The sequence below is a fragment of the Ptychodera flava genome, chromosome 5, assembly GCF_041260155.1.
Source record: "Ptychodera flava strain L36383 chromosome 5, AS_Pfla_20210202, whole genome shotgun sequence".
Lineage (NCBI taxonomy): Eukaryota > Metazoa > Hemichordata > Enteropneusta > Ptychoderidae > Ptychodera > Ptychodera flava.
The window spans coordinates 14,011,228-14,034,026 of NC_091932.1; the positions used below are offsets into that span (position 1 = coordinate 14,011,228).

At 38.0% G+C, this 22,799-nt stretch overlaps 1 protein-coding gene across 2 annotated transcripts; it reads right to left on the reverse strand.

Moving 5' to 3' along the window:
- Positions 1–3,577: 3,577 nt before the first annotated feature.
- Positions 3,578–22,431, reverse strand: LOC139133080 (probable methyltransferase-like protein 24). Of its 2 annotated transcripts, none has more exons than XM_070699493.1 (6): positions 20,354–20,506; positions 20,127–20,182; positions 9,109–9,422; positions 8,665–8,736; positions 7,776–7,938; positions 3,578–7,242 (listed from the first exon to the last, which is right to left on the reverse strand). In XM_070699493.1, the coding sequence occupies exons 1-6, from the start codon at positions 20,427–20,429 to the stop codon at positions 6,925–6,927; spliced, it is 999 nt and encodes a 332-aa protein (XP_070555594.1). In that variant the 5' UTR covers positions 20,430–20,506; the 3' UTR covers positions 3,578–6,924. The 2 variants fall into 2 exon arrangements, with proteins under 2 accessions (XP_070555594.1, XP_070555595.1); XM_070699494.1 differs by lacking the exon at positions 20,354–20,506 and adding an exon at positions 22,286–22,431 and having other exon boundaries at positions 3,775–7,242.
- Between the last annotated feature and the right edge of the window lie 368 nt (positions 22,432–22,799).

Genomic DNA, 22,799 nt, shown 5'->3' on the forward strand with positions numbered 1-22,799 from the left:
CTCTGAGTAGTTTTTGGTTTGATGATGGTACCTTTCGTATAGCTCTAAACAGTACTTTACCACTAACCTTAGGGAGGCCGTCTACTCTTACACATTACTCAGTGCTAATCATAATAATGGTTGTTTATAGTGCAAAAAAACTTAATCGTTCGCACAGACACCATACCTTACCCTTCTGAATTCTCAAAATTAATTTTTGTGCACTTTGCATAAAAGTAGTTTACGACTGCTACAGCTTTACTCGATAATAGCAACAGTATTTGCATATTCCGACACAACGCGCAAGGTCAGTTCTTCAACATACTTTTATTCTTATTATCAAAGCGTTTCTAAGGATGCGCGCATTTAGAACGTAAATATGAGGCAATACACACACACACACACACATACACACACACACACACACACACACACACACACATATATATATATATATATATATATATATATATATATATATATATATATATATATATATATATATATATACGGAAGATGTTCCTGGCCAAGACGTTTCGCCCAGTCTTTGCTGGGCTGCTTCAATGATTGCATGGAAAAAAGGACAAAACCTCGAATCGATACTGATCCACAAGAAACACGCCAGACTATTCAACAAACAAAAGCCAGGATCATACCAATGCCAAGCTACAAGATGCGCCATCTGCAAACACATGAAAACAACATCTACTTTCCGAGGACCAAATGACACCAGCTTCAAAATTACATGACACATAAATTGCAAATCAACAAGCGCGATATATGGAATCTATTGTGAACAATGCAGACACATAGTGTACGTGGGCGAAACTGGAGACACAATATACACTCGCATGCAAAATCACCTATCTACAATACGCGCAAAAAACAAACAAGATCCGGTACCAGTTCATTTCAATTCACCAAATCACCAAATAGCCGACTTCAAAATAATTGGACTTGAAAAAACATGGAACAATAAGTCATATAGACTAACACGTGAAACATTCTGGATAAAAAAACTAAACACCCATGGAAATAATGGTATCAACCGAAGACAATAGACCATTTGGATCATGTGACATCACATGACAGGACAGCAGAGGAATGAAATGGACAGGGCCTACTGAAGCAGCCAGCAAAGACTGGGCGAAACGTCTTGGCCAGGAACATCTTCCGATTTACTACCATAGACAAAAAACTGCCAAATATATATATACATATAATATATATACTCTACATCGGTAAGAAACAGTTTCCTGTTACTATGTTATACTTTAGTAAAGGGAAAGCAACTCCACACATCGTTCATATATTGGTGGTTTTGCGTTTAATGTATAGTAGTGTGTATTTTCTGTTGCACTGTCTTGTGTATAGAGCCGATTAGGCATGGAGAGACACAGCGGCTGTAATCTGCGTGTCAGTGCAGTCTGTACTCCAGAGTGGAGAGACTGTGTAAAACGCACGTCTCCAGGAGCCGAGTGAGCGGTAGCATATTCACACCATGATGATACCAATACGTGTAAGTGTGTCTGCTCTAAGGACAGAAACATCACATCACAGAGCGACTTTTGAACAGTAGTAATACAATTGTACGTACATGTGACTTATTGTACTTCAAGTCTGATATAGTTAAGGTTTGGAATAAGCTTCTTTTTGTTTGACTGATTGTTTTTCTTTTCAACCAGTATGCAAGAGAACAATTAATTCTTCAAAGAGTCTGTAATAACATTTCACAACATTTATATGGACTTTTAAGTCCGAAATAAAGTTTATAATAATAATAATAATAATAATAATAATAATAATAATAATAATAAATATACTCGTACGTGTCAATGACAAAGAAAACTAACGTTGGCCTTTTTATTTTTCTAAGCTGTCGAACAGCTGAGAAAGTGAGAAAAAAATTGCTTTTTCTTGATACAAGCGGTAAGGAAACCTTGATCACGGTGATACGGAGATGGACACCTTGCGTGCAGAAGAACTGTTTCCGATTTTTCATTTTTGTGCCAAAACTTTTCAAGGCAGTTCCTAAATAAAATTAAATACTGACCTCTTGATAAGGGTTCCCCTATCTTCCCCTTTTTTTGGTAACGCACGTCTCCAGGAGCCAAGTGGGCAGTAGCATATCCATACCATGATGATACCAATACGTGTAAGTGTGTCTGCTCTAAGGACAGAAACATCAAATACAGAAGCCAACTTTGTCATCGCTTGACAAAAAGTACGGGATTTATTCTGTAGTCGTTCTACGTCATGAAAACTCTTGTGTTTGTCATCAATATTGATGAGTCGCAACTATTTTGAGTCGATCTTCGATGTACTCGTTAATGTAAACAAACACATGCATTGCGGCAGGTCTTTCGCCCGAGGTGGAAATTTCTCTCACGAGAAATCTTCGTAAAATTCAGTTCTATTTTAGTTTTGTCGCCAACATGGACGTTCGTTTTCGCATATTTGGAATGCCGCCTTCATACGGCAGACGGTACTAGTTCAACTATAACAACCTGGACCAATTGCTGCATCTGGGGTGCACGCTGAGCCTCTCGAAGTCATATCGAGAAATCAATATTTTGATAGACGGCGACAATGATTATCCGAACAACGAAAACACCAAAGTGTAACGCCCGTATGTTCCACAGACTTGCTTAAATTATTATTGGAAACAATGAACTCGAAGCTGTTCGCATTATCGTGAGTTCCGTAAGCATTACAATGAGGGTCGGTTGCGGCCGGCTAGATCGACCTCACAGTGTCCTTGCCGCATGCTGTTGAGTTTGTGTTCTCAAAAATAGCATAATTTGGACCGAGGTAAATTTCTTAGCCTATGCTATATTTCAAATTGTCTTATGCATGTTGAACCTAGCCATTACGTTGCTCATAGTTTCCTTCGCTAAGCGAAGAAAAGTATTAGGGATAATATCTAATCGTCTGCTTGTCCACAGCCCACGCGTGCACTGAGGGAGAGTGAATTGCGCCACCAACGTTAGTTGTGGTTTTTGTCTAACCTTACACCATACATAAATAGAGATTCATCAGTCTGATTCACTGCCCTGTCACTGCCGCTGGCTACGAAAAGGGTCTGGTATGCGCCGTTCTCGAGCAATCTGATCTGTGATTTGGGATTTCACACCGTCACATCATTTTGCCTCTACATTTACATGACGTATTGACACCTCTCTCTAGATTAAGTCACCAACTTGTCAAAAGTTATAATGTTTGCTACAAAAAAAAATATCCTGTGATACACGTTCCCTTTTACTTGCTCAACAAAAAACAAAAACAGTCAGTTTTAGTTTACTTCCGGTGTTGTTGTGTCGAAGGTAGCCGTTTTTGATATTGCCATATGATTCTAGGACTGTGCGACGTCTGAAAACCAGAATCTTGGCAAAATATCAGCCATATATCAGACCCTTTTCATGAGCAAACTGATGAGAACTCAACAAATTCCTAAGCGAAAGTCCTTTCTGCAGATTTAAAACGTGACGTGGTCAAAAACCTTATATGTGCCAGGGATATCGTTGTTATATCTTACAGTATTGATTCATTGAATATTTCTAATGAGCATATCAAAAAGTTAATATGATTTCTTAGCCCCTTCAGTCCAGTTAAGTTTATTCAAGTTGCAACACAGTCCCTATAAACGGACGGTGCAATAAGGTTGAAATAACTGGCAAAAAGTTCATATGGTGTGAGTTTGGCAACACTCATGAAGTATACCGGCAACGCCACAAACTTATGACGTCGTATCTGCCATAGGCAAAACACGCCCCGAATGAACGACACTTACTGCAGTTTGTTGCCGTACCACTTCTTTAATTTTGTCAGTTTTTGTTGTTGGTGATAGTTAAGACAGAACACAATCAAGTGGCTTTAAAACAGAAACATCGTGGAAATACGTGACAAATATAATTTGCCAATGCACAAAAGACAAATGCTGCAGCGAAACCGATAAAATGGGCCCAAGGCTTCAGTTCCTTGAAATAAAACTTGACATTAATATCGAATTTGTTGAGTCAACTACATGCAGGCACCTGTATTTTCAATCGTTTGATGTATAGGATGTGTTTTTCAGGGTGCTGTTATTTATATAAGTAACTAGTTCATTTTTCAAACACTACCTTGCTTTCATTTAAAACGTACTTTGCCTTATAATCAGCACAAATTACCAAAGTTAAAAAACAAATTTCCCGCAGTGAAAAAAGAGTGTGAAATTGCCAACTTCCCCCACATAACACGATTGGAACCAATTTGGGATAATTGGATGGGGAACTAATGGTCCATGGCTAATGACGGCCAAGTAAAATTCTGCTTTTTCCTGAAATCGACGAATTCGTTTTTTGGCGTAATTCAATTTTTGGGGGTTAGTTTTAATTCAGATATTGCATGTTTTTGTACTCACTATTTAGAATTCGACGCAATTTTCGAATCCGGTTTCGTCGTTATGATTTCGAATTTAAAATTCGTTTTTGAAATTTAGAAATCAAAATCGGAAAAACAGAAACGAACAACGTTAACTTTTATATGGTTGCTAGGGAGTCTCGCAATAGATTGTCACATTTGGATATCAACATTGTAGCGAAGATCACAGAAAAGCGATCCTAATTAATTAATGTCGTATACTAGGCCTTTCTGTCTTTTTAATGGCGATAATCTTCATAATATCGACACTAGTCCACATTAGTGACCAGCTGTACATGTTTTAATCTGTAGGCACCACACATGCTGAGTGAGCAATTCCAAAAGTTTTTGACAAAGCAATTTGAAAGACGGCACATTGCTGATTTGTTATGTGGCGCACTTGGCATATGATTTTATATGATTCAATAAAACACTCATCGTAATGCCATCAGTCAGTGACGATACTACTCTACACTGCGCCACAATCGAGAAAAAAACAGCGATTAAGGCTAGGAAAAATAAAAAGTTTGTTTCTCATCCTAGACATATCGCAAAAATGATGCAATGACGCGGTGTTTTTTTCTTCTAAATTTTTTATTCTTCAACCAACGAGAACGAGCAAAAATTATGGAAACATAGGAATGAACGTAGAGATAAATGTACAGCAGTGTTGCTTTAGTATCTTTGTATCGCAACAGTTCTGAGGTTTGACTTTTAGTGAAGCAATGCACATTGTCAGTTTTGAAAGTTTAATATAACAGTGACAGTTCTGAATGAAATGTTAGTGTCAGTTATTTTGTTTACAGTTCTGTTTTATACAGCTCTGTGTTATGCACTATCATCACGTGTTTTTGCGGGTTACTTTTTCGTATTTCCTCATGAGAAGAAAAAATTTTGACGCGGAGGGTCTGAATTGACGTGTGGGAGGATGAGAAACAAACATTTTTATTTTTCTTGGCGTAAAACTGGTTCATTTGAACATAGACTTTAAAGTCTATGATTTGAAGGCTGATGAAAGTCTGTCGACAAACACCTCTAGAGGGCGGGAGAATTGACCGAGGGAGATTTGCAAGAAAGTTGAGGGTATGACGGAACGGTTCCGAAAAAATACTGAGATTGTAAGTTTTAATTTGACATTGTACTGGCGTCTTCTCAGAATGCATAAAAAGCACCATTTTGTCTGAAAAATTTTAAAAAATTCTACAGAAGCAGCTGGACGGGACAGTTCCTCCAACATCCACCCCTACTCACACGCTATGTGTACCCCTTTCACCCATAATGAGAGGTGCCGGATAATCAAACTCCCCTACCTACTCATACCACGTTTATCGCATATATTTGTAGTAGACCAACGAAACAGAAAGAAGCCCGTCCATGTTGTCTATAATATTGTGCAGGAGATAGGAATTAAGTCACTCTATTTTAAGGGACAATTGCTTTAACTTTTGGCATTTTTTCAGTATTTCAAAGTTTGGGAGAGAGAGGATGTCGTGATAGCTCACGATTTCTGAAATTCTCCGCATAGTTGGATGTCGAGCTGCCAATTGGTCCAGTCAATCTACATATGAGATTTTGGCATATTATTATAGACAGCTGATCTCGGCGTGAGGCGTACGTTGTATCGTCGACTACCTTTAGAAATCTGTATAACCAGCAACGTTGTAGTCGACTGCAAACCTTTCCATTGCAATGACGAGTTACAAGAGAAGGTCACAAGGGAATGAGAAGTTGTCTGAAAATAGAACGTGAAAGAGACCAGTTCCTGTTGCCATGACAACTCGGCAGACAGACCCTGTAACATTTGTAATGTTTGCCTTTAATCTTCGCTACACTGTGGATACCAAATGTGACATTTTATCGAGAGACTCCCTAGCATTCAAATAAAAGTTAAGATTGTTCGTTTCTGTTTTCTCGATTTTGGTTTCTGGATTTTCAAAAACGACTTTTGAGACCGATACTGCAGAACCAGATTCGAAAATCGTTCTACATTCTTAAAAACGCAATATTTGAATGAAACTAGCCTCCAACATTAAAATTACGCCTAATTCCTCGATTTCAGGAAATATTACAATTTTACTTGATTGCCATTAGCCACGGGCTAGTAATTTCGATTTAATCTGCAAATGTCATCTCATCTGCTTTTCTTTTTAAGTTACACACTTGTTTTCATGAGTAATTTGTGACATTGCAACATTTAGCTGCAGGGCACCTAACACATTTGAGAAATTTGAAAAATATGAAGATACAATCATCCCAAATCAATTCATGCTAAGTGTAGCCGGTACATTATGTTCGGGCGGATTCACAAAATTTGTATAGTGAAAGGATCATTCGTATACAATAATGAAAATAGCGCACTTCTGTTAAACAACTTGTTTGGGTTCTTTTCAAACTAGTTATTTTGCCCCCTGAGAAACTCTCTAAGCAATAAATAGCTTTTTTAGTTGCTTACATCCAGCATAGACCGAGCAAAATCAGTTATTCTCATAAAATCCGATTTTCATGCGACAATATTTTGAATCTGTGGTAAACACTCCTGTTCATCTAGAATGGTCCTAAGTATGCTGTGTTGAGGAAATTTGTATTGACCCAAGCAAGTTCGAGTAACCTACGATGAGCACCAGCGTACGGGCTATAGTCTATTAATGATGAAAAGCTATTTTCGTTTACAGACCATAATTCAAACCCAAAATCTTGCTGTAGTGTCTTGAACATATTATAAACTGTGAGGATGTCCTTAGTATAGGGATGTATCTCTAAATCCAGTTGTTTGATATCGCTGAGAATACCACTTTCCAGCAATTGGGGCAAAACCTTCAACTCGTCACCTTCGATATCCATTTTGTAAACATCAATGGTTTTCTGGAAGTGCAAAAAGAAAGACTTTGAGTTTTTTTCTCTTTGCGATTTTTGCTCTGTAAATTCAATTACTTCCATCACGTCAAATGTTAATTTATTTTTGTTTGATACTGTTTGTTTGAAAACTGCTGGCGCACGCGGTAAATTGACACGGTTCTACTCCGGAATAAAAAGGACGCGATGCGTTCCACAGACTCAGTACGCCCAAATAATCACGTGATGCTGGTACAAACAACCCACATGTGTACTAGCGCCTATGGAAATACACGTACGTTTATGCGCGTTTGCGCACATGGCTTTGTTTGTACCGTGGTCGATTCGAATTCCGGGTTTGGCCTATTGACACGATCCTTACGAAGATATCTTAATTTTTTGGGAAAAAAATGAAACCTAGAATAAACACAGACACAGCAAATAAAACTAAGGAAAGGTGTAGGTAGTCCGAGTTTAGTAATAAACTTGACGTCACTCATTTGTCGCTTTCACCATTCATTTGGTGACAGCCTATAGAAAAATGTGGGTTCGGAAAATTTTACCTGTTGATGATGTAACATCTTCTTAATCGATCTTAACGTTCTGCATTTTATAGTTCTATTCCCATTATGATACTTGTGGACTACGTGATCATCATCCGTGTCACAGAGTCCAATGTCGTAAAACCAATTATGCTCCGAGCGCTTATGCTCCTTGTATCCGTTACTGAGGGACATAAAGACAAGATATTCACTTGACAGAGATGGCGTTCTCATGAAGCCACAAAGACATACACCTTTCGTTTGGGCTAAGTAACATTGGAAGTTGTCATTGTGTTTGGCTCATATTTTCCTCAATGAACTTTTTCCTCCAGAACTTTATGCCATTCTCTTTTATGATTGAGAACAAAAAACAGAGTCACTGGGCAAATTTTTTGAGAGGAGAAACCAGATGCCTGACATTTACCGATATTCGAGATTTAAAGTGGCATCTATATCCCATTTCAATATTTGGGAGAATTTGAATTTTCATTTTCACAAAAGTAGACGATGAAGATCCATTTGCTTGCATGGATGAATGGATGGCTGGATGGATGGATTGATGGATGGGTGGGTGGATGGGTGGGTTCGTGCGTACGTGTGTGTGAGTGTGTGTGTGGGTAAGTGTGTGTGTGTGAGATAATGGAAGTGTGGATGAATGGATGGGTGGGTGGATTTTATATATGCATGGATGCACGCATGTATGCATATTGTATAACTAAAAATGTTTGTATACGTATTTACTAGCATCAATCACCATCGTTCAAATGTATTTTGTTTGTTTGTGTGATGTAGTTTGTAATCGTGTATGAATGCATGCATTCATTTGTGTGTGTGTGGACATGTATTTATGCACGCATTCATACTTGAACCTGTGTAATACATGGGGAGAAACGTTTAGTTTTATACTCACAAAGGGTCAAAGCTGTACACGCTGCATCCATACTCAGCCATGTCGTCATCAAAAGACCAGTCGTTTGATATTCTTGAAAATTAATTTAAAAGTACAAATAAGACATTCGAAGAATAAAGCGAAAGACTGAATTTGTCTGCATAGTCGTGTGTGGTCACTTCTTTTATTGCCATAGGGAAACCAGCTCTCTCGACAATCACATAGCGGCATGTGATATGTCTACCTCATGGTTATAGTATCATTACTCTCTTCATGGACCGTTGTAATTTCCCCAGGCTTAACATTCACTTCTTTCCTGATTTCAATTTTTCAAAATTACAACTTTTGAAAGTATTACAAGTCGATGTATGACATTGTAATTTCACTTCAGTATTAGCTTCGTTACTTTATGTTCAAAATTTGGGAAGAAATTTGTATTTACAGAGGCGTCTGTGGATGACTCACCCAAATGAATACACGATGCATGCATTTGGTTTGATACCAACATCAAGGCAGATATTCCAACCACCGTCAATTGGTAGAGGGTGGCCCATCCGTCTATCTCGCTGACATTTGTAGGTTACATTTGTGACAATGTTAACGTAAAGACCCCATTTTTCTGCATAGGTCATCGTTATGTTGATGTCACCGTTTTTCTCATTCTCGTCTTTTCTCTTTCCAGGAATTGCCGTGCCGTCAAACTTGACCTCTACAAACTTACGTTTGCTGGTGTTTATGACCTGTGACTCGGGTATCTCGAGTTCTTGCCTTTTGCGCTCCTAGAGAGAGAGAGAGAGAGAGAGAGAGAGAGAGAGAGAGAGAGAGAGAGACACAGAGAGAGAGAGAGAGAGAGAGAGAGAGATTTCATAATGTGCGACTACTCATTGCATGCGACATACACACTACACTTGCGTATGCAAATTTACATGTCCACGCTTCTGAGCGGTGGACAGAGGCACAGTATGGCAAACAGACAGACAGGTAGAAAGACAGAAGGAGATGACGAAACAGACAGAAAAAGTACGGAGATGGAAGGTAGAAACAATGTAAATTAATTATATTTTATGGGAATGCATGAAATCCAGTGTCGCAGTGATGGACTTTCTTTTGTAGCGAGAATGATCATTTCAATAGTTGCTGTGTTATTCATAGTTTGGCGAATACATTAATGTGTATATCTGTGGAATGACCGTAACTATACGCCTTTAAAGTCTAGTCCGTAAGCCCACTTTGACAATACACAAGACAAGCTCCATGACATACACAACGTCAAAGACTTTTACCAAGACGCTTGACGATATGCAGTAAGCTGTATCTTAGGTGGTGGTGTCTGTAAGCTTATCCCTTTGAAGAACAGAAACTATGTAATTGAAACGGACCTTACACGTCTTTTCATGGCATGCAACACTTTGAAGATCGTGGTGTTCACGAGAGCCAACCGAACATACACAAATAAAAGAACAACCTTTTCGCGTATGCGTAAGAGTGCTGTCGAACATATACAGTAAACACTACACTACAAAAGTTAACCATGTGAAATTGCTTGCTTTAATACATTTTACCAATATGTTTACTTTCTAATCGGAATCTAAAAAATGTTTTTTAATTGATCGTTTTGACAGAAATGTGTAAATGACGGGCTCCATGTGATTAATTCACATAAGAGTCCGATTCCAAATTGATGTATTAGGTGGGTAGGTAGCGGAAGCTCATTTGGCGATGATGATTTCAAATCTCATGGATTACTTAGTTGCTCTTCATATTTTACCTGCAAAAGCAGCGCAGTATACTTTTACAAAAAAGAATGGACAGTGAGTCTTACCCAATGTTGTCCTCAGAAACCGGGTGCCGGGTAAATAACCCGCCTGTTTGCGTTTTTTCCTGGTTACTCTTAATGCAATTAAATTATTTTTATTGACCTATTAATTTCGAGATCGCACTACCAGCTGTTACACGGCACACATACGATTAGCAGTTTCGCGACCCCTTTCCCCACTTTGAACTGCACAAACATAAAACAGTTTCTAAATACCCATTTGTGGCTCTTTGATCCCGACACAGTCACTCGTGATCTATTCAGCTCCAGGACTATTCGCCTGTAGACGTGTGTACATAAGCGAGAAAAACCCCTTTTTCTCGCTTATGTACACACGTCTATGGGGCGGATAGTCCCAGAGCTGAATAGATCACGAGTGACTGTTGTCCCGATGGCGGTGGCGACTGGAAACTGGACACCCAATTCGCAAATTACCAAGCTGTATTGCTGGCCATATAGTGAATTCACTTGGTAATTAGCGAGTGACTTTGTTAACTTGTCAGCGATATCGTTTTTCATTTCAGTACAGAGTCGCAACGCTTGCATGCCTTTTGTTCCATGGTCGTCTCGGTAGACTATTGGCTTTTCATATTAAAATGAGCTTCAAAGGTGTTAAACTTTTTGGAGGCTTCGTTTGTGGTTGATAATTACACGAGATTATGCGAAAAATACGACGAGATGGCATCGTACTGCCAGTCGCGTAGCAGCCATAGTTACTTTGTGAGCTCTCAGGCCACAAACACTGCTTCACGCCAATCAAAACATAACACGCCAGCAGTTTCATAAACATGTCCTTCCTTGACGCACGTGTAAAAGACGGTATGACTGACCGTAAACCATTGAGTAAAACCAGACAGTATCGATAAAAGACTTTTAAATTTGGTTCAAACACACTCATTATATATTCATAAAAATATGAGAGGATTTTTAAAACGGTAAAACTCACTTTCCTGAAGCTCAAAACACTCCCGTTTTCGCCAGCACGTCAATTCCGCTCAGCACCACACGACAACAACAACACAAACTTTGCCGAACATACTTTCGCTTAACAATTGGCCGGCACTCTTCGGAAAAGAGAGGCGGAGAGGATGGGTTACGTAACCGCTTCACGCCTTAAACAATACCCGTTGCGACTCTGTCCATGTTCCTCTGTGATTCCAGTCAGCTTCAGACACTTTGTGCAAGCAGGGAGTATGTTGCCATAAGGCTTATATGGGTTTGAAAAATTCAGTGTAGGGATGGCTGCTTGTTGCTTCATGGGATTCAAAATGAATAACGATAATAATAGTATCTAGAATAATATCATACAGTGGAGCCAAAGTAAACCACTCAATAAAGATATTTCATCAAGCTACATTTGGTCTCATTTCTTGCTCTCTGAATTTCAACAAAGTTAACAAAGTCGCTCGCTAATTACCAAGTGAATTCACTATATGGCCAGCAATACAGCTGGGTAATTTGCAAATTGGATGTCCCATTTTCCAGTCTTCTTGGCAGTAAATAGTGTGATTGGCTGATGGATGCGCCTATGGTGTTGCCTTTGTTACGAGCAGCGTGATTGGTTTGATTAGTATGAAGGTCATCTTAGGTCATCTTTAACGATGGCGATAACAGTTCGTGTTCTCTCTTAAAGGGGAAGTTCACCAAGGATGATTTTTACATATGTGCTAGCTTTGTGGTCACTTACCCCGGAAAAGCTATTTTCGCCATTTATAACTTGCACGATTTTTACAAAAACCGATAGAAATAGTACAAGAAGTTGCCCATGTAATTTGAATCATGGGAAAAAGCGCCAAGCTTAGAGCTTGCATAATGTGATATGGAAGGCACCATTATCCCATGGGTATGGCATTGTCCACTCACCCATGCTTAAACCAGGCTGTGCGTATTTACATAACTTTTGTTTATACTGACTATCCTTGCATAAACGATGAATCACTTATAATAAACTGTCCACTGTCAGATTTTGTGTTGCTGTTTACTACTGTGTTACTGTGAGTGGGCAATGTGGGGGTCATACCCATCCGAAGATGGTCCCTTCCATATCACATGATGCAAGCTCCAAGCTTGGGGCTTTTTTCCCATGATTCAAATTACATGGGCAACTTCCTGTACTATTTTTATCATTTTCGTAAAAAATCCAGCGAGTTATAAATGGTGAAAATAGCTTTTCTGGGGTAAATGACCACAGAGCTACCACATATGTAAAAATCATCCTTGGTGAACTTCCCCTTTAATTTAGAGATGTATTATGCGCACTCGCAGTAACGTTTTAACCGGTTGACCCTTTGTTGCGCGTGCGTAGAGTAGAAAGTTGATCGTACCTAAATCTCAGAGGTCAGAGCTAGCTCCGATCGCGCGGATCGGGCTAAGTTTTCTGCCTGACTGTCTACACCGTGTGTACTCCTTCGGAAGCTTCTGCTGTATACGGTAAACTTGCCGAATCAGGTCCACAGTTACAATAGATCAGCAATCAACAGTAAATATACCTCTTTACAGTGATCCCATGATAAATTTGTGGAACCAGCGCTTCATTTTTAACTTTCCTGGGAGCACGATGCAAGGCCTGCGTGGCAGGGCTGTGTGTGTTACCGGCGTTGAGGCCACATAACGCCGGTACCCTGCGACGCAGAGCCCGCTGCCCGGACTTGTATTTCAAGTTTGCATGCACAGCAGTTGTATTTCTTTGGGTGTTAAACTTCGCCATTGTACCGTCGACTGTTTGTCCCTCCCTGCCTGTCGTTGTTGATCATTTCGAATATGTTGCAATGGGGCTGTGTATGGCTTATAATTATAAATATGATGCTGCATGGAGGTAGAAACTTCTTCCGCCATCGCCACGGTGAACGTACGTTGATGCTCCGATGGACGACTGCACTCTAGTCTGCAGAGGTACGTCAAAGGTGATCGTCAAAAAACCTAAGCTTCCGCAATGACCCTCGGGGGCTAGGCTTGCATAACTTACGTAGGTTTCTGAAACTATATTTAATTTCCCTTCCCCTCTGTCTTTTGCTACACGCCAACGACGCCAAAGGAGTCTCGCCATAATGACTAAACGAGGTTTGGAGGATCCGGACTAACGGAAGGAAACCAATTGAAGAGGAATTTTAGTCAGACGTACGACACCAGGATGATAAAATTTGCCTAATAAAATTTGCTTCATGTGCATTATAACGTTTGTCTAGCCAAGCTTATAGGCTGATTTTAAGGTTGTTTTGATTTTGCTCTTGTTTTTGGGAAAACTATTTCCTCCAAAAACCTAGTTTGAGGGTTTTCTTTCGGTTTTGTTCTTATTTTTTTATCATCATTATATTTTTTGCACAGTGCAATGAAAGCATTTGTTCTCAGGTTAATATAAAAGACGCATATCAGCAGCATATCACTCATAGTTAGTTACTCAACAGGACTGTCCATGCAGCTCTTTAAAGTACTACAAAACAAGACAGAGAAAAATTTATTTACTGCAAGAGTATTTATTTGAAAATTATAATTATATTGTTATACATGTTCATGGTGTTGTGAAATATAATAAAGATACTGCAATATGACTTAGTAGTGTCTTTTAGTGTCTTTTTTAATTCAGATCCTCAGTCATGAAAAGCAATACAGAATTACTAGAATAACAATACTGACTAAATTCAAGGTATCTCTTGTAGAAATACCCAAACTGCAGACTTTTAAGATGCATCACCAAACTGACTATCACAGGGCCAGGTTACTTACCCATGTGACCCCGTACATATATCTTCTCAAAACAAAAACTTATTATAATGCTTGGCAACCCTAACATCAAAATTCTTTGAATCTCTAGAGAACACAATTTGTTATTGTACTCTACAATATCTGATAGGCCTACATGCAACATTTATTTTAAAATGGGATCAAAATCCTAAATATTTATAATTGTGTATTTCCCCTCTTATCACTTTACATCGAACTCAGTTTAAGTTTGAACCCATCTAAAGTGCGGTACGTACCCACTGACTTGATTCAATTCGTATACTGCCACTTGACGTAGCCGGCCCTCCGTACAACGCTGTATATTCCTGGCGTTACACGGATGGGAGGCCGTATAGCGCCGGGAACAGATACCACTTGACGCAGCTGAGCACTGGGATGAAACTGTGGACAATTGAAGGCAATATTTTTTCACTAAAAGAATTCCTTCGCGAGCTGTTCTATAAGTCGCCATGCATAAGATCGTTATATTCTTGGTACGTTTACAAAGCTAAAACGTCGGAATTTCCCAAAATAGAAGTAGGCCGCTATGCATGTAAGGAAATGTAGAGTGTCCCCCGATGTCCCCCATGGCGCAACGGCCATAAAATGCTGGCCTTTGTGTCACCGATTGTTCATCGACAGTGTTGTTCACGTGGGATGAAAAAATCGGCCAAAAAAGACACTGTACGATGGATTTGAATATAGCTGAATGAAATCATGCATATTCTGACAGAAACAACATGGCGGAAACCCTGAGAGGAACGCTGAAAGTATTGCATAAAATCTACCGGAAATCCGAACTTTCCACCCTCGCTGGTAGCCATGACGTTAACTGAAAGTCCAAACTGTTTCTGCTTCCAAGCTTGACCTGAATATGTGTCTCCATCGCCTGTAACAAGAGCCGAAAGCACCCGGTGCGGTACGCGTGCCCTGAGAAAAATCCATTTTTGTGTTGAACGGGTCGCTTATGCAGATATCAATCTGCGCATGCGCAGTGCTCAAAAATACATCTCTAAATTAAGAGAGAACACGAACTGATAAAAGAAATGTGACGTCGACCACTGACACCTTGCAGATTGAATATTTTGTTCCCGAAGAAAGCCCGTTCAAAAGGTATATTTGATTCCAACAATACAGTTAGTTTGTGTATGAAAAACTTCAATTTCGCTGTATTTGTGAGAGAAAAGCATCGAAAAGATGTGATTGTGATCGACGATTCGAAGTTCATAAGACTGGCAAGCTGGTTTTCCGCCGCCGCGCTGGCTGCCAACGTCACTACGAGTATGATAATCTTCTCAACAAATCAAGTTATTCTCTGAGCAATACCGACGCATTTTCAGGATTTAAAAAATTAGCCAGGACTGATTTTTGTAGAACCTACTGTTTATTTGAATGGGTATTTTATTTTCATTGATTATTTTTACGTACTAGGATTCACGGTCACAGGCATGTGTGTTGCCGATCGTTTTACGCTGTTCTCTCTGACAGCCTCGTGTAGCTACTAATACGCTACGCTATACGTGTCTGCGTGTATACGCACTGTTAAAATTAAGGGTATACGTCAGGATATTTCATTTTATTGGGTGTCATTTTAATATAATAAGGTTCATCGATAGAGTATGTTACTAAAGGACTACTTCAAAAGATCGATGTCGGATAAAAATCTGAATACTTTAAAAAGTTTTTCATCCGATAAAAACGATATTCTAGTTTGATTTGGTTGAGAATTCTTAAAAAATGATGATGTAATTACATATTTTTGCTCCCTACATTGCCGTAATTGCAACTGGAAAACTTCTTTTTCTTCTAGTTGTCTGAAATAGACATTTTTATATTGGTGCATGTGTTTACATTACAGTGAATTATCTTACCGATAAGTTTTTTAACAAAGTAAATGTGTTTTTCATTAGAATGCTGTCATTATTTTTAATATTCCATCCGGATTAGGTTTTAAGTATGATTGGAATTATCACAGTTAAGAAATAATGGGAACATCTGATGAATATTCATCAATTAAGTTTCAAGGAGTGGGGGCAAAACGTAAAGAATTAAGTGTTTTATCCGACATCCATCTTTTGACGTGGTCCGTAAGTTAATTAACTCTTTTCTGATTGAATTGGGTATCATTTTTTTAAATATCATCATGAAAACAATATAAACAGTTATATATGTAGGCCAGATGGTAAATACTTACTAGTATTAATTTAACGTAGATTGTACTTATCATATATTCTTTCTGATTATAATTTTAGCATTTTTGAGTGAGTCCGGGGTTCTGATTTAGTTATTTGTACATTTCTCTCAAACATTAGATGACGAAGTTCTATCAAGCACTAAACAGCCTGATCCCTCCTCTAATGTCAAATGTCACCTCAGATGACACCAGAGAACACCATTTCCATCCCAAAAATTTCATTTTTTCGCCTTTCGACAGGTGGGACACCTCCTCTCGCGCTCTCCCCCGCTCGGTCGCTTCCGAATCGCTCCATCGCAGTCCACCCGTCTACTTTCTTAAATTACCTGGCTACTTTTAAATATAAGGTCAACACTGCTCACCACTTTCGATTGGTCATAGGCTGCCTTGTCGCATACGCTGTTTTTCATATTCAAGTATTCATTTTCCTTTTTGGCCGTATTGCCGGACATAGCCAAATAATTAGGAAGGTTCATTGAATATGCAATGATACTGCTAAGTTTCTTTGTACACAATTAAAGGACTGTGTGCTAAAGATCTTTACCAAAAATCATCAAATTTGCTGCAGTATTTCTAGACATATGATACTAATTACAAAAATTAATCAAATATGCAAATTAGCAATTAATTGACACAGTAGTGACACATGATTGTGTGCTATTATATATCTGCACAGTTTCATCAAATCGTTCCACAGAGCTCTTTTTCAAAAAGTCATTTTCATTGACATAGTCCCCACTTAGTTAATAAAATGGCCATCACGTCGTATTACAAAGTAAATCTACTTGCATGTGGACCCCCCCAAACGAACATTTCAAAAAACATGGTGACCCCTATTATCAAACTTTGATAATAGGGGTCACCCTGTTTTTGACTTTGAGTCAAAAACAGGGTGACATTTTGACTTTGAGTCAAAAACAGGGTGACAACCCCCATGAATCCAACGCCCCCAGGCTGAAGAAACTGACTAGTCTCTTACAATAAAACCTATATTCTAGATGGCGTGCAAAAGAGCAATAATATATATCAATAAATTATGTACTTAGATAAAAGTAATCTGCATTAAAGTGAATCTATCATACAGGCTTATAAATATAAAGAGCAGCTGCACTGATACCTATAAAAACATCTGTGCTTCACAGCAAAAACTGCAAAAACGCTGAATACATATCTTAAGTGACACGTAACAGCAGTTTACTGAGAAGAATAGAAAGACATACAAATCTAGTTTGTATCTGAGTTGTTTATAAAAATGATTGCAACCGTATCTTGAAGAAAAATATTTTCAGCCCCTTTAAGAATTGCAATTGAGGGAAAGCAACTCCACACATCGTTCGAATCTTGGTTGTTTGCATATGACAGTGTGTATTTTATAAGTGTATTTTATGTTTCGCCGTTTGTGTAAACTATATAATTGATTAGCCACGACTAAAGACACAGCTGGTGTAATGCATAGTTTCTACGCCAGATGGAAGAGACAGTAACGAGACTGTATAACACTCAGTTCAGTCGCTTAAACTCATCTTTAGTGGATAAACAATGTGGAGTACTTGGTTAATTGTATGTATTACCGTGTTGCCCAACTTGAAGTTTGTTCTTTACGATTGAAAGCTAGAATGTCTAAGTTATTTTTCTGTGTGCAAGGTAGTGATGGGTATTTTTCCCTGTTGTTTGTTCACAGTCGTCCGTCGTAAACTTTCTGACGCTTCCTTATAATGTGATCTTAGTGTCAAAAATTGCTGATCCATTTCTTGATTGCTATTACATCGTTTTCTAATAGAGTTTTAAATGCAATGCCTTCGACAAAAAATGTATTCTATTCCGTGTTGTGGAAGGGATGTTCACATGAATCTCAAGTCGCTGTTTCTATTGATGGCACTTAAAAAGCAGTGCACTGGTCAGAATAAAAAGACACATAGTTACTTCAGGAGTTAAAACACACACGTTTTCAATGTATACTTTCATATGAAGATTAACAACATCATTCTGTATTTTGAAAAACATGTAAATGATGTGGAGTAATTGATGAATTGTATTTATTACCGTGTTGCTCAACTTGAAGTTTGTTCTTTACTATGAGAAGCTAGAATGTCTAATTTTGTACTTCCGTGTGCAGGGTAGTGATAAGTGATCATCGACAGGTTTTGCATCGTACGTTAAAGCCCAGCCAGCTGTATATTTTAGCATTAGTTTAATGATTTTCCTTTCTAACTTAAATTAATTTGTGAGAATGTACTAATTTACGTGTGTATATACACTTATTATTAACTACCCGCTTGAACCCTATGTGCAGTTTTGAACAACTTGAAGATAAAGATTCGACTAAATTCGACTAAAGATTCGATTAAATGTTTGCCGAAACATTAAATCGCAGCACCGTGCGGAAAAGCAAAAACCTTGGATACTGTGCGTATCTGCCATTAAATCTTCACAAAAACTACTGAGAGTAGTTCAATGTAATGCATAGGGGTCAATGTATTCAACTGTATGTTCTGTTTCCTTTGTAATATTTCCAACTTTTAAAAAGGGCGGGAAATCAAATGACCCTTAAAATTTGAATTCACCTGTCAAATGTTTCACAAAGGAATGGTTTCCTAATGCAGTAAAAACCCATATCCCTTCAGAGGGTAGAATTCAGAGAAAACCAGGAGAGAATAGGAAGATATTTTAAGGTCAACAAATTTTAAGAGTTACAGCTAGTGGGTGGGGCCTTAATTTTTGTTGCGAGGTTGCATTTTATCCCTGTCGTTAGTTCTTAATCGTCTGCTGTAAACTTTTTTTGGTATCACTGGTTGAGTTATTTTGACTCTTCCTTATTATATGATTTAGTGTAAAGAATTGCTACCCAATTCCTTTATTGAACGAATTTGATGGCTATTACACAGTTTTCTGATAGAGTTTTCCATGCAATGCATTCGACAGCATTGCATGAATGATTGAAAGTTTATCACCAGAGTGATTGAAAGGTTGCTTTAGGAAAGTTTGAGCATTTCATTTCAAGGTAAGAATTACCTTAAATCAGAAAATTGTTGACAGGTATTTTGCCTAATTACATGTCGATTATTTTTACGTGTAATGGATGGTCAAATTTTCCAAAATACGACTCCTTCATTAAACCAAAGAACTCCTTGATGTGTAGTTTTTGCAAACAACAAAAGATTCAGTACTTATTCAATTTTGCTTATTGTTAGGTAGAATGCTCCTTAAAATTGAATGCTCTGATCTCATACTCATAATTTAAAATATTCTGTTTTACAATCATACGAATAAAAAAAAAGGGGTTTCCGTGCAAAGTTAAGGATTCGTGAAATAGGTAGTTAAATTTACCGATATTTGCAATTTACAATAGCCACTATACCCAGTGTTGAAACCATGGTCAAGGAAAATGTAAAATTTTCCATTTTCACGAAAACAAGGTGGCGAAAGATTCATTTAGATTCATCAAACTAATAACACACAAGCAGCAGATCAGAAAAGTATATTTGTAAAAATTTGAGAATCCTAAATAACTGTACCCGAACTGAAGTCTACTTGACGTAGAGCTAGCGGACATTGAATTTATCTCTTGGAATGGGCAATAGCGGCATTCCCAGCCTCTAGGACTGGTTTCAATTCGCGTTATTGCAACCATTACTTTATATGTAAGGTGACGGTATCTCATCTTTTATAAAATGGGGTTTCAGACTTTAGTTTTTTTATACATTCAGAAGTTCAACGTTACTGAATTGGAAGGAAAAATTGTCATGGTCTTACCACTTGCTTTTTGTATTCAGCTATCACTCCTTTCAGCCTTCTATTTTCCATATTATCTGAAAGGAATATTTCATCATAGAAACACAGTGAATATAATGATAAAAAATAGAAGAACTGGCAAATTATGATGTAAAACAACCAAAACAGGTAACTCAATAGATAAAAGTGAATATGCAATTGGTGTCACTCTCCATCATACAAAATACATTGTTTACTAAGTCACTCACCTTGACGTAATAGAAAACTGAAAACGGCGATGATTAACACCAAAGCGATAACCACGGACTTAAATCGAGCGGCCATTATACAAATTTAACAGTTCAATGCAATTCACGAGTTTTCGTAACGGTTGTAACAGTTTGTGCCAACATGTATGTGTGTGCGACGTGTCGTCTCTTTGTGTTGAACCCATCGGAAGCGGTCATTGGTTGAAATAATTCAAAAGCTGGCCAATAAAACAGATGGCATCCCATTTGTACTGCTTGCATGTAAAGCATACTCATGGAAGACCATTAGGCCAAACAGAATCATAGAACACGATAGGAACTAATTTGGGATAATTGGATGGTGGAGTAATGTCAATTTAATCTTCAAATGTTATCTCATCTACTTTTCTTTTTATATTACACTCTTGTTTTATGAGTAATTTACGATATTGCAACATTCAGCTATATGGCACCTAACACTTTTGAGAAATTTGCAAAATATGAAAATCCAATTATCCCAAATTAGTTCCAATCGTGTTATAGGTTTATTTATAATTAAAGCAAGATATCAGATATCGTGCATAACTAACAATCATAACACGATATCAGATATAGAAAAACTGGCAAATTTTGCTGTAAAAAATCAAATCAGGGTAATTCATTAGATAAATGGAGATATGCAATTGGTGTCACTAATGTTATTATTATAATTAATCTTTATTTATTACTCTCGGTAACTCTATTAGGTGTTTTACAATAAACCTCTTTTCATGGAGTCCGAGAAAATAAAAAGATCTTTAAGGAAATAACTAGTAAAGAAAAAGCTATGTAACAAGAAAATATACAAACGTTTCTTTAAAAAAAAGCAAGGACACAGATTAAAAAAAAACGTATAAAGCAAACAAGAATATTACAAGCACCTATTGTGCTAGACATATATTTGGCAATCCCAGAAAACATGGTGGGGGAGATAAGACACGTTAACTTCGGGCGAATGTTGAGTGTTTTTGTTAAACAATAATAAAGACATGTTCAATTTTTCACAAGATAAGTCTCATAAAGGCGACGCGATGGCGCGTGTTCCCGTTACTTTACTACAGGCATTCTGCATATTGTCTTTCTTACACGACCCGTCTATCCACATGGAAATAACTTACCTGAAATGTTTACGCACAGTTTTAACCTTAAATCGTAACACAACAAAACAACGCGATGAGGATGACTTTACTTTTTATTTTAATAACTGTGATCCTAAACATGATCCTAGGATAAACCTTTTCGTTATATGTAGATGGACGCCCTTTTGGCCTTGTTTGTTCTCTTTTTTCAAAAACCATTTACTTCGGATGTCTTATGGTTTGTCGATTTTTACGTCATCTACAGCCATTTCACACTTGACGCATGGCAGTGTGTATTACTGTATGACATATGTCACACATAGCTCCTTTTCCTAATCTTGTTGACGGGTTAGAAAACACGTTTAGGTTTGATACAGAAATTTCTCCCCCACAACAACAATTATAATATGATTTTTTTGCATCAAGTTTGAAAAGGATAAAGACATTGAACGTACAACTAGAACATTCATGAACCTAAGCTTAAACAGATTGTTTATTGTCAGGCACGGTTGACTAAAGGTTTGCTATATCTGACTGTGATTGCAAGATTCACCTATTCACTAGAAATGGAGCAGAAATTAATTTTGAGGCAACAGTCGAAAGACATTGACATCTCGTTTATGAATAATTGCCAACAGTGTTGGGCATTAATACATGAAATTGACATTGCAGGTGTATGGCTCAGTCAGAAAAATGCTAGAAAAGATGGTAGGAGTGTTCAAACATGATAAATTATGATTTAGAGAAATTGCATGTTGTTGATATCCATGAAGATGATATCCAATTTTCACAATTTTGAGAGGATTGGTCGATGATAAAAGTTGACAATCCGTACCTGACACCGGTGAAGACAAACCACGATACCAATCTCGGACAGAGGAGGAGATAGTATAAATCGAGGAAAATCATGTAGCAGACGACAACAAGAGCAGGGAACTCGTCCGTCGTTGTTTTGTGTCACATAAAAGTTATGTAAAAGAACTGAGATTTTGTTTGGTTTGTACTCGGATCAAATAATTCTGAGCTGACCTCGAATATAAATTTATGATCAAAGTAATGGGAATGCCAAACTAAAGTGCTCGGCTGCACATCGGCCGTTAATCTTCAGTTTTCCTTTCGCTCCTGCCGATGGTTAGCGCGTCTCTATTTCTTTCTCTACTGTGCACACCGCACATGTGAAATGGAGATATCATTTTTTGTCATGCGCCATGCACGATTCCATGATTATTTTCGTGAAGGCAACTATAAGAAGGCTGACGTGACAGTCTAGATCGACTGTTAATTTCGAGCAGCTTTGCCAGCTGCTGGCTGCATTTTTTGCCACTACACGAAATATTAAAAATAAGCTT

Bases quoted from the DNA above. Each gene is read 5' to 3' on its own strand.
- LOC139133080 (XM_070699493.1), bottom strand. From the start codon at position 20,429: ATGGCCGCTCGATTTAAGTCCGTGGTTATCGCTTTGGTGTTAATCATC. The intron at 9,423-20,126 runs GTAAGACCATGA...CTCTCTCTCTAG, and splicing joins CTGAATACAAAAAGCAAGTG to GAGCGCAAAAGGCAAGAACT. The intron at 7,243-7,775 runs GTAAAATTTTCC...TTGCACTTCCAG, and splicing joins AGATGTTACATCATCAACAG to AAAACCATTGATGTTTACAA.